Here is a 12353-nt window from a genome sequence, read left to right as displayed (position 1 = left end):
TATAATAATGTTTACAGGATTCACGGTTATATCAGATGCGTTTGATTTGTGTAAGTCAGGAGTTTAAATTTCAAGTTGTTATTTTGTTTTCCTGTGGAGTGGTAGTTTTAAACATCAAGCCCTGCTTCATCAGATCAGTTTTTCCTATTTAAAACACCCTGATTTTTTAAAAACACCTAAGCTTGAATATATTCTATGGTTTACTAATTTAGCGGATTTAATACAAACAGAAATGACTTATATTTATGTTACACACAATGAGACATTAAGCGAAAATAAAATAAATAAATAATATGAAGACAGCATTTAGTAATTTACCACTTAGTTTTGTATAAGCTGTCAAATATTTATTAATGCAAATAATGTAGAGACCAAAATAAGCTTTATCAAACCGTTAAAATCCATCATCACTTTCGTGAGGAAAATAAATAATTTATGTATTTTGGATGTATTATCATGCTGTAAATTTTGCTCTTTCCTGACTTGATAAAGTTGGTATGTGGCTGGTTCCATTTTCACTTTAACCAATGGGATCAATTTCTTATATTTGCAGATGGAAACACGGAAACGCCTGGCTAAAATTGTGCTTGTCTTTGTGGGCTGTTTCATCTTCTGTTGGTTTCCAAACCACATCCTTTACATGTATCGGTCTTTCAACTATAATGAGATTGATCCATCTCTAGGCCACATGATTGTCACCTTAGTTGCCCGGGTTCTCAGTTTTGGCAATTCTTGTGTCAATCCATTTGCTCTTTACCTACTCAGTGAAAGCTTCAGGAGGCATTTCAACAGCCAACTCTGCTGTGGGAGGAAGTCCTATCAAGAGAGAGGAACCAGCTACCTACTCAGCTCTTCAGCGGTGCGTATGACATCTCTGAAAAGCAATGCTAAGAACATGGTGACCAATTCTGTTTTACTAAATGGGCACAGCATGAAGCAGGAAACGGCACTGTGATTTTGGCCATTCAACTCACTACCTGGAGAGAACTTAGTAACTGTTAAAATTCCTATTCGGCAGATCAGAACTTGCTGTTGCTTAGCTAATTTATTAGGCAATTGCATGACTGACTCAGAAAATGCAAGACATTTTTTCTCTACACTAGACTTTATTTTTTCTCTTTTCATTTCCTAATAATTAGAATATGAGAAAAGACTTTAAATCACTACATATAATACATATATGTATATATATGTATTTGCACACACACGTACACACATGTACATTATATATATTTCACATTTAAGATGATCCCCAAACCAATGCAATATGTATAATTTAACATTGCTTTAGTATTTAGGCTGTTGCTAAAGCCAGTTCTAGCATATTTGTCTTAGGTTTTGTTTTATCTTGAAGCATGAAATAAATTTCTATATTGACTCAATGATTCAGTGAGGGTAATATTCAAACTCCTATTATTTGAAATACAAGTCAGATTGTCCTGGTGAATTTCATTCAATTCACAACTATTGCATGTGTGTGTGTGTGTGTGTATATATATATGTATATGTATATATGTACACACACACACGTCCTTCATTTTAAGAAAATAATAAAAAATTCAAAGGTGGAGCTTAATCACATTGGTATTTATTGTGATTCTGTGATTAATCATAATTTATAGAAATAATTCATATCTGTAACTTCTAAGTATGTGATTAACAGATATAATGAAATTAATATTATGAATTATAAAATAGATATGATATGAATATAATTTACATTATGAATGTAAAATAGGTATCATATGAATATGATTTACATTATGAATGTAAAATAGGTATCATATGTCCCAAATTGCAAAGCTACAACTCACAAGTTTGCATGGCCATCTTAGTATACATTGCTAAATCCTCGAATATTTGGATGATTGTGTATAGATGTGATAAGATTTGTGTAATTCCAGTGAGTTCAACCATTTACTCATCCTCTCTTGCAATACCCAACTGACAAGTATGTGGGATCACACTTAGGCAATTTTTTTCTGCTTTTCCTGCATGATACCACAGTTTTCTCTGAATAAATGTCTTCTTTTTTTAGGAAAATGCAAATGTATTGATTACAGTTTAAAAGCTACCATTTTTAAAAGCATGTATCAATAAATCTAACATTTAAATCAATATATTTCATACTATTTCTTTCTCCAGATTTGAGAAGACTCTATTAGTATACTAAGCTTTTCCTTAAACACCCGTAACTCATGCTGTTTAAGATGTAACATATTCAATTGTATATAACAATTAGAAGACTAAATACAAACTAAAATATTTGATAATAATAATAATAGTGAACACTAATCATGTATTTTCTATGTTATAGGCATAGTCCTAAAGCTTTACATTTACTATCTAATTTAATCATCAATATAATCACTGAGGTGAACAAGAGAAGGATCTAATTTGGCAAGGTATGAAGTTATGCGATTGTGGGTAAGGCCTCTTTATTTGAAAGAGTACACGATTTTGAAAACTTTGCAGAAACAACAGATCATGTGAACACATTGTTAGAACCCTGAACTTAGGCTTTATTAATTTCATTGTAAATTTACCTCTGAAGAAGGTCTGTTATTATCTCTATAGATTAGGAAATTGAGGCTCAGAGATATTAAATAACTTAAAAATATCGAGCTTTTCTTTTTGGAGATCCAGTCAACACTTAATAGCTCTGTTAACAAACTAAGCAGGTAGAGGATTATCTGTGCAAATTATTTTTTTTTTTAATTTTAGATTCAGAGGGTACATGTGTAGTCTTGTTACATCAGTATACTGCATAATGCTGGGTTTGGGCTCATAATGATCTCATCACCCAAGTAGTGAACATAGTACCCAACAGGTAGTTTTTCAACTCTTGTCCACCCCCTTCCCCACTGTTGGAGTCCCCAGTGTCTGTTTTTTCCATGGTTGTGTTCATGTGTACCCAATGTTGAGTTCCCACTTGTAAATGAGAACATGAATTATTTAATTTTCTGTTTCTACATTAATTTGCTTAAGATAATGGCCCCAGCTGCATCTATGTTGCTACAAAAGGATGTTATTTCATTCTTTTTTCATGGCTGTGTAGTATTCCATGGTGTATATGTACCACATTGTCATTAGTCCACCATAGATGGGTACCTGGGTTGATTCTATGTCTTTGTTATTGTGAACATTGTTGTGATAAACATATGATTGCAGGTATCTTTTTGTTAGAACAATTTAGTTTCCTTTAGCTATATCCCTAGTAATGAGATTGCAGTGTCAAGTGGCAATTTTATTTTCAGTTCTTTGGGAAATCTGTAAACTGCTTTCCATAGTGGCTGAACTAATTTGCATTCCCAACAATAGTCTATAAGCGTTCCCTTTCTCTGCAACCTCTCTGACATGTTGTGTTCTGACTTTTTAAATAATAGCCGTTCTGACTGGTGTGAGATGGTATCTCATTACGGTTTTGATTTGCCTCTCTCTGATGATTAGTGATGTTGAACATTTGCTCATGTTTGTTGGTTACCTGTACGTCTTTTTTTGAGAAATGTCTGTTCATGTCTTTGCCCACTTTTTTAATGGGGTTATTTGTTTTCTTCTTATTGATTTGTTTAAGTTCCTTATAGATTCTGCATATTAGTTGTATTAGTCTGTTTTCACACTGTTGATAAAGATATATCTGAGACTGGATGATTTACAAAAGAAAGAGGTTTAATGGACTTACAATTCCAGGTAGCTGGGGAGGTCTCACAATCACATGTAAAGTGAAAGACACATCTCACATGGTGGCAGACAAGAAGAGAACTTGTGCAGGGAAATTCCCCCTTATAAAACCAACAGATCTCATGAGACTTATTCACTATCATGAGAATAGCATGGGAAAGACCTGCCCTCACGATTCAATTTCTTCCCACCAGGTCCCTCCCACAGCACGTGGGAATTCAAGATGAGATTTCAGTGGGGACACAGCCAAACCATATCATTCTGCCCCAGCCCCTCCCAAATCTCATGTCCTCACATTTCAAAACCAATCATGCCTTCCCAACAGTCCCCCAAAGTCTTAACTCATTTCAGCATTAACTCAAAAGTCCACAGTCCAAAGTCTCATCTGAGACAAGGCGAGTGCCTTCTGCTTATGAGCCTGTAAAATTAAAAGTAAGTTAGTTACTTCCTAGATACAATGGGGATCAGGCATTGGGTAAATATAGCTATTCCAGATGGGAGAAATTGACCAAAACAAAGTGGTGGGCTACAGGCCCCATGCAAGTCCAAAATCCAGCAGAGCAGTCAAAACTTAAAGCTCCAAAATGATCTCTTTTGACTCCATGTCTCCCATCCAGGTCATGCCGATACCAGAGGTGTGCTTACACAGCCTTGGGCAGCTCTGCGTCTGTGGCTTTGCGAGTATAGCCCTCTACTGGCTGCTTTCATGGGCTGGTGTTGAGTATCTGTGGCTTTTCCAGGTGCATGTTGCAAGCTATTTGTAGATCTACCATTCTGGAGTCTGGAGGATGGTGGCCCTCTTCTCACAGCTCCACTAGGTGGTGCTCCAGTAGGGATTCTGTGTGGGGCTCTGACCCCACATTTCCTTTCTGCACTGCCCTAGCAGAAGTACTCCATGAGGGTCTCATCCCTGCAGCAAACTTTTGCCTGAGCATCCAGGCATAACCATACATCATCTGAAGTCTAGGTGGAGGTTCCCAAACCTCAATTCTTGACTTCTGTGCACCCACAGGCTCAACACCAAAGCCAAGGCTTTAGGCTCCCACCCTCTGAAGCAATAGCCTGAGCTGTACCTTGGCCCCTTTTAGTCATGGCTGGAGCATCTAGGATGCAGGGCACCAAGTCCCTAGACTGTACACAGCAGAGGGACCCTGGGCCTGGCCCACAAAACCATTTTTTCCACCTAAGCCTCTGGTCTGTCGTGGGAAGGGCTGCCTCAGAAGTCTCTGACATGCCCTGGGGACATTTTGCCCACTGTCTTAGTGACTAACAAGGTAACACCTTGTTACCTATGCAAATTTCTGCTGCCAGCTTGAATTTCTCCTCAGAAAATGGGATTATCTGTTCTATCACATTGTCAGGCTGCAAATTTTCCCAACTTTTATGCTCTGTTACCTTTTTAAAACTGAATGCCTTTAACAGCACCCAAGTCACCTCTTGAATGCTTTTCTGCTTAGAAATTTCTTCCACTAGACACCCTAAATCATCTCTCTCAAGTTCAAAGTTCCACAAATCTCTAGGGCAGGGGCAAAATGCCACCAGTCTCTTTGCTAAAACATAACAAAAGTCATCTTTGCTCCAGTTCCCAACTAGTTCCTCATCTCCATCTGAGACCACCTCAGCCTGGATTTCATTGTCCATATATATCATTATCAGCATTTTTGTCAAAGCCATTCAACAAGTCTCTAGGGAGTTCCAAACTTTCCCACATTTTCCTGTTTTCTTCTGAGCCCTCCAAATTGTTCCAACCTCTGCCTGTTACCCAGTTCCAAAGTTGCTTCCACATTTTCAGGTATCTTTTCAGCACTACCCCACTCTACTGGTACCAATTTACTGTATTAATCCATTTTTACAATGCTGATAAAGACATACTCAAGACTGGGCAATTTACAAAAGAAAGAGGTTTAATGGACTTATAATTCTACCTGGCTGGTGAGCCCTCACAATCATGTGGAAGGTGAAAGGCATGTCTCAAATGGTGGCAGACAAGAGAAGAGAGCATGTGCAGGGAAACTCCCCCTTATGAAACCATCAGATGTCATGAGACTTATTCACTACCATGTGAACAGTATGGGAAAGACCTGCCCCCATGATTCAATTTCCTCTCACCTGGTACCTCCCACAATACATGGGACTTCTAGATGAGATTTGGGTGGGGCACAGCCAAACCATATCATTAGTCATTTGTGTGCAAATTATCACATACCCACACACACACAGCATGATATTTGGTTCATATTAAAATTAGATTTTAAACTTCTGCATTTGTTGAATTTTTCATATATTTAATTTGTATACACTTGTTTTACACTTTTATATTTATAAATATTTATATTTGTTTCTGGGTATTTGAAGATTTCATTGTTCTTATTATCAAATGATAATATTAAGGCTGGACGTGGTGGCTTATGCCTGTAATCCCAGCACTTTGGGAGGCTGAGGCAGGCAGATCGCGAGGTCAGGAGATTGAGACCATCCTGGCCAACATGGTGAAACCTGGTCTCTACAAATTTACAAAAAAAAAAAATTAGCCCAGCATGGTGGTGCACACCTATAGTCCCAGCTACTTAGGAGGCTGATGTAGGGGAATCGCTTGAACCTGGGAGGTGGAGGTTGCAGTGAGCCGAGATCGCACCACTGCACTCCAGCCTGGCGACAGAGCGAGACTCTGTCTCAAAACTAATAATAATAATATTATTATTAAAAGAAATAAATCTCGACATTTATTTATGAAATCACACTACAGAAATGAATCAAACTGATGATGCCTATTAGTCAGAAGTAGAACAAAAATGCCAAATATCAGATCTGTTAAAATAAACATACATAAATTGAAATAGCCTTTTGAAAAATGTAATTAATTTATTGATTTTTGTAACTCAATCTAGTAATATCTTAATCCAAGAAAATATTTCAGAAAAAATGTCTAATGTGGTAATATCTGCCATAACAGAGAAATATCCACAAAATATTATTTTTAATGTATATGCAAGATATATATGCCCTTTTATGTGAATCTCCTCTTTAAACCAGGAGTTGTTAAAAAAATACAAAAAAAAGTAACCTTGGAATACTTTGAATCAGGAACCGATACCTGTCAATCATGGCATTTGTAAAATGGATTAATAACATTGTAGAATTAAATTATGCAACACATGTAAGGTACTTACCCAAAGCCTGAAGTAAGTGTTCAGTGAAGATAGCATTTATCATTATATTTTAAAGTTATTGTTCTCATGTAACAAAGTAATAGTAAACATTGATTAAACATGTCCTATGTGGCAGACCCTGTGCCATATTATTTTATAGGGATGCATCATAATAGCTTATAAGGCAGAAGCTATTCTGGTTCCCATCCTATATTTGAGGCAGATAAGGATGGTAGAACTTGCTATTGAACTTTTATCTGTTTGACTTTAAATTCATATATTTTATCTATAGTCAATACTTCCAGGAGTCTGGAATTCAAGTAATTCATTAAAAGACAGTAGTATGCATGTCAACATTTTCCTCACTGAAATGCACAGGTTACCTGACAGTGGAGGACAAAAAGGAATGGTTCTCTCAGTTTGCCTTTGTCTTTCCTAGGGAAAGATAGCAGCTTAAATTCTAGGTCATGTGAATACCTGTATAAAAATAAATTTCATATATAAAAGGTGGGAGCATAATTTTTGCTCCTAAATTTCTTTCTCCCTTTTGTGCATGCTGTATTAAAAAAGGAGGAAGATAATAAAAATTAATGGAACTTTTTAGATATTGAAACATATTTCATTTGACTATTTGCTTGTTAGAACAAGTTTTAAATGTTTATATCATCCTATACAGCTTTAAAATAATTAATGAGTTTTAAATAAGTATAATATTTCCGTTTATGAATATTTTTTACTGGCTTCATTGCTCACTCAGAAAATATTTACACTAAGTTTCTGAGAAATGAAATATTTCAACAATTAGGCCTCTCTTAAGAAAGAGTAAGCATGTGTATTTCAACTTTGAGTAAAATAATATATATATAAGTATGTTTTTCTTAGACTTTTTCAAAACAAGTGGGAAAGGCGTGAGCAAATAGATCAGCTTCCGTGCAGAAAGTCATTTTTGTAAAGCTATAACAGAATAAAAAGAAGAGAGCAAAAGATCGTCTTGTTATAACTGCATCTTTAAATGATCATTAGAGAAAACATTACTTATACATTGCATTTTATAACATTTCATTTTCTAAATTATTTTGCCAAGTTATTCCAAGTGCTCCATTTTTTCCCATATGTTGTATCTTACTGCAATTTCAAACAGGACATATTCTTACATACAGAGCCAAGTTTTAATCTGTGGTGGGCAATTTGTGTTGGAAGTGGTATACAGCAAAACTTAACCAAGATTTCATTTCTGGGAACTAACTCTCCTTTTGGGCAAGAAAGAGATAATAATTACTCATTATTCTTCATGGTGGATGAATAATGTAAATTTAACCCACTTAGGAACCTAAAATGTATTTTACAAAATATTTAATGATACTTAACAGAACTATTTGAAAGGGGAAATTCGTAACCATTTGAGGTATCTTGGTGTTGTAGATAATCAAATCTGAAAAAACAAGTATGAGAATCTTCAAATTGTTTTTTTTCATATGCTGATAAAATTTAATTGAGAAACATGGGTATCTTAAAACTTTTAGTTTTCTGCTGGGTGTTAGAAATCTATCTATTTGCATCTCGTGTGTGGTATTCTCCTGGATTCTTCAAGCTAAAAAGTGTAAGAAAGTTCTCAGCAGTATAATCCATCTTATACCATTCGGAATATGTTTATTTATGTGCATGAATTAAAAGGAAGACTATATAATCATGGTCCTATGAGAGTAAAGAAGCAGGAGAAAAAAACCCACAAGTCATTTTAATATGACCTTGTTGCCTCCGTTAGACTTTCTTATCCTCGTAAGTTCATGTTTTTCGATGGGTAAAGATTCTCCTTTGCAAAGCAGAAAGAGCCTGGTCAAACAGCCATATGGCATTAGGTATATAAATAACCAAATGCAATGGCAAATTGAATTTAGTGTGCATGTCTAACTTATTTTAAAGGCAGATTTATCCAAATAGCAAATTACTAATAGCAGTGTTATTATTTCTGCTAATGTGTTTAATCAAATACATCTCTTGGAATTAAGAAAGGCCATATAAAAGTGCACACTGGAATGTAGGTGTGCTTGATCTGCCTGCCTTAGTTTTGTATTTCAGCCTAAGCTATAATAAGCTGTCTAGAGTATTTAAAAATTAGAACTTGTTTTTCTTCTTTGGCAGTTTGCCTAGAAGCATATTAATAAAATGTAGTACTGTTTGAATAGAATGGTTTGACATAACTCATTGCACAGGACAAGAGAATACATTTTATCCCAAGAGAATTTATTATTAGAGAATGAATTCAAGAAATAGAAAACAGAGATAAATGTTTGAACACTTTAAATGATTTTTATTCACTTTACATTGAACTCAGTTTTAGTATACTACATTGGCTTCTTTTTAATTAATAAAATATTACTGAATAAAATCAGCGTGGAAAGTGACACACTACAGGCCAAAAATCACAAAATTCTGGAGGCAAGTTCTACAGTACTCTTAAAGCACCATTTTGGTGTCAAGTAGAAAAGCTTCTATTTAAATTATCTCATAATTATATCCTTTCCATTTACTAACAAAGTAATTATATAATTTTTTTTAGTCTAAGCTAGAATCCCACTAAATATTTTTGAGGAATATTTTATTTCACCTGTGCAATGATTCAAAATACCAAATCAGCAATAAAGTCACAGATGACCCAATTTTACTACCCTCAAGCCCACGTTTTTCTTTTTTAGCTTCAAATAAAGAACAATTTTCGCCATATATGACAGACCCACAGCTAGTATTACACTGAATGAAGAAAAATGAAAACCTTTCTCTTAGATTTGGAACACTACAAGGATGCCCATTTTCACCACTGTTGTTCAGTATAGTACTGTAAGCCCTAGCTAGAGAAATCAGAAAAGAGAAAGAAAGAGAGAAAGAAAGAAAAGAAAGAAAGAAAGGAAGGAAGGAAGAAAGGAAGGAAGGAAAGAAGGAAGGAAGGAAAGAAAGAAAGAAAGAAAGAAACCCCCAAATTGGAAGGGAAGAAGTCGAATTATCCTTGTTTACAGATGATGATCTTATATTTGGATAAACCTAAAGACACCACCAAAAAACTATGAGAACTGATGAACAAATTTCAGTTAATTTGCAGGATACAAAATCAACACACAAAAATCAGTAGCATTTCTGTATACCAGTAATGAACTAGCAGAGAAAGAAATCAGGAAAGTAATCCCATTTACAATAGCTACAGTTATAATAGAATACCTAGAAATTAACAAAATAAATGACCTCTACAATGAAAACTATAAAACATTGATGAAATTGAAGAGAACACACACACAAAATGGAAAGATATTCCACATTCATAGATTGAAAGAATCAATATTGTCAAAATGTTCAACCTAACCAAAGCAATCTATACATTCAATGCAATCCCTATCAAAATACCAATGACATTATTCACAGAAACAGAAAAAAATCCTAAAATTTATATGGAATCACAATAGCCAAAGCTGTCCTGTGTAGAAAAAACAAAACTGGAAGAATCACATCACCTGGCTTCAAATTGTACTACAGAGCTATAGAAACCGAAACAGCATGGTACTTCCATAAAAACAGACACTTAGGCTAATGGAACAGAATACAGAACCCAGAATTCATATATCTATAGTGAGTTCATTTTTGACAAAGGTGCCAAGAACATACATTGGGGAAAAGATAGTCTCTTCAATAAATGGTGATGGGAAAACTGAATATCCATATGCAGAAGAATGAAACTAGACTCTCACCACATATAAAAATCAAATATCTCTTACTATATATAAAAATCAAATAAAAATGGATTACAGACTTAAATGTAAGACCTCAAACTATGGAACTACTATAAGAAAACATTGGGGAAACTCTAGGACATTGGAGTGGGCAAAGATTTCTTGAGTAATACCCCACAAGCACAAGCAACCAAAGCAAAAATGGAAAAAGTATCACATCAAGTTAAAAAGCTTCTGCACAGCAAAGGATGCAATCCACAAAGTGAAGAGGCAACCCACAGAATAGGAGAAAATATCTGCAAACTACTCGTCTGACAAGGTATTAATAACCAGAATATATAAGGAGTTCAAACAACTCCAGAGGAAAAAAATTTAGAAATCTGATTAAAAATGAGCAAAATATATGAATACACATTTCTCAAATGAAGACATACAAATGGCAAACAGGCATATGAAAAGGTGCTCAACATCAATGATCATCAGAGAAATGTAAATCAAAATTGTAACAAGGTATCATCTCACTCCAGTTAAAATGGCTTATATCCAAAAGACAGGCAAATGCTGGCAAGAATGTGGAGAAAAGGGAACCCTGGTACACTATTGGTGGGAATGTAAATTAGCACAACTAGTATGGAAAACAATTTGGAGGGTCCTCAAAAAACTAAAACTGGAGCTACTATATGATCCAGCAATCCCACTTCTTGGTATATACCCTAAAGAAAGGCAATCAGTGTGTTGAAGAGATATCTGCTGTGTCATGTTTATTGCAGCACTGTTCACAATAGCTAAGATTTGGAAGCAACCTAAGTGTCCATCGACAGATGAAATGGATAAACAAAATGTGGTACATGTACACAATGGAGTACTATTCAGCCTTACAAAAGAATGAGATTCTGTCATTTCTAACAACATGGGTGGAACTGGAGGTCATTATGTTACATGAAATAAGCCAGGCACAGAAAGACAAACTTCACATGTTCTTAATTATCTGTGGGAGCTAAAAGTTAAAATATTTGAACTCACGGAGTTAGAGAGTAGAATGTTGGTTACCAGAGACTGGGAAGGGTAGCAGAAGGGGAGGGGGAAGTGAGGATGATTAATAGGTACAAAATAAAATTAGAATGAAAGGGATCTGTTATTTGATAGCATTACAAGGTGACTACAGTAAATGATAACTTGTTGTACATTTAAAAATGGCTAAAAGAGTATAATCGGATTGTTTGCAAAACAAAGAAAGGATAAATGCTTGAGGTGATAGACACCCCATATAACCTGATGTGATTATTAAGCATTGTATGATTATATCATACTATCTCATGTATCCCATAAATGTATACTCCTAATATGTACCCACAAAAACTAAAAATAAAAATAGAATAATTTTCTTTTATTAGAAAACAAGTTTTCAAATTTACAAAGTCAGGTGTATTTCGATTCAGTGACATACCATCCTATCGTAGAATTATTTAGAGCATTAATATTATCGTCTCAACTGTATTCTGCCAATTAGATTTCTAAAGTACGCATGAGAACAGTTTGCCAGACTTGAGCCTTTGGTTCTAAAATGGTAGCTCTTCCTTTATTGTATGTTTTTCAAGTTGATGGCGGTAGATGAATGCCAACTGAAGTATGTATGAGGGAAAACAATACCATAAATAATAACCAAACCCGTGTTGTGATTGTTACAATTTTTAAAACTAACATGATTTTAATTTTTTCTGTTTTTAATTAATATTCATTCCATTATTTTAAACCTTAAATAATTAGATTTTATAAGTATGGGACTTGATGATAAATTTCTTTA

General features: G+C 34.8%; 1 protein-coding gene across 5 annotated transcripts in view; it reads left to right on the top strand.

Annotated features, from left to right (window-relative positions):
• The window catches only part of NMBR (neuromedin B receptor), an 87770-nt gene that overhangs the window by 70695 nt on the left and 4722 nt on the right, over positions 1–12353 (top strand). For 2 of the 5 annotated variants that reach the window (XM_024929158.5, XM_003827713.7), the window contains exon 3: positions 554–2118. In XM_024929158.5, coding sequence (XP_024784926.4) covers positions 554–955 — 402 coding nt within the window. In that variant the 3' untranslated portion in view covers positions 956–2118. Of the gene's footprint in view, positions 1–553; positions 2119–2317; positions 2406–12353 lie in introns of those variants that run through there. The other 3 variants (XM_055114163.2, XM_034962963.3, XM_055114162.2) reach the window with 2 other exon arrangements.

The sequence above is a fragment of the Pan paniscus genome, chromosome 5 (genome assembly GCF_029289425.2).
Source record: "Pan paniscus chromosome 5, NHGRI_mPanPan1-v2.0_pri, whole genome shotgun sequence".
NCBI classification, from domain to species: Eukaryota; Metazoa; Chordata; class Mammalia; order Primates; family Hominidae; genus Pan; species Pan paniscus.
This window is presented reverse-complemented; position numbering and strand designations above follow the sequence as displayed.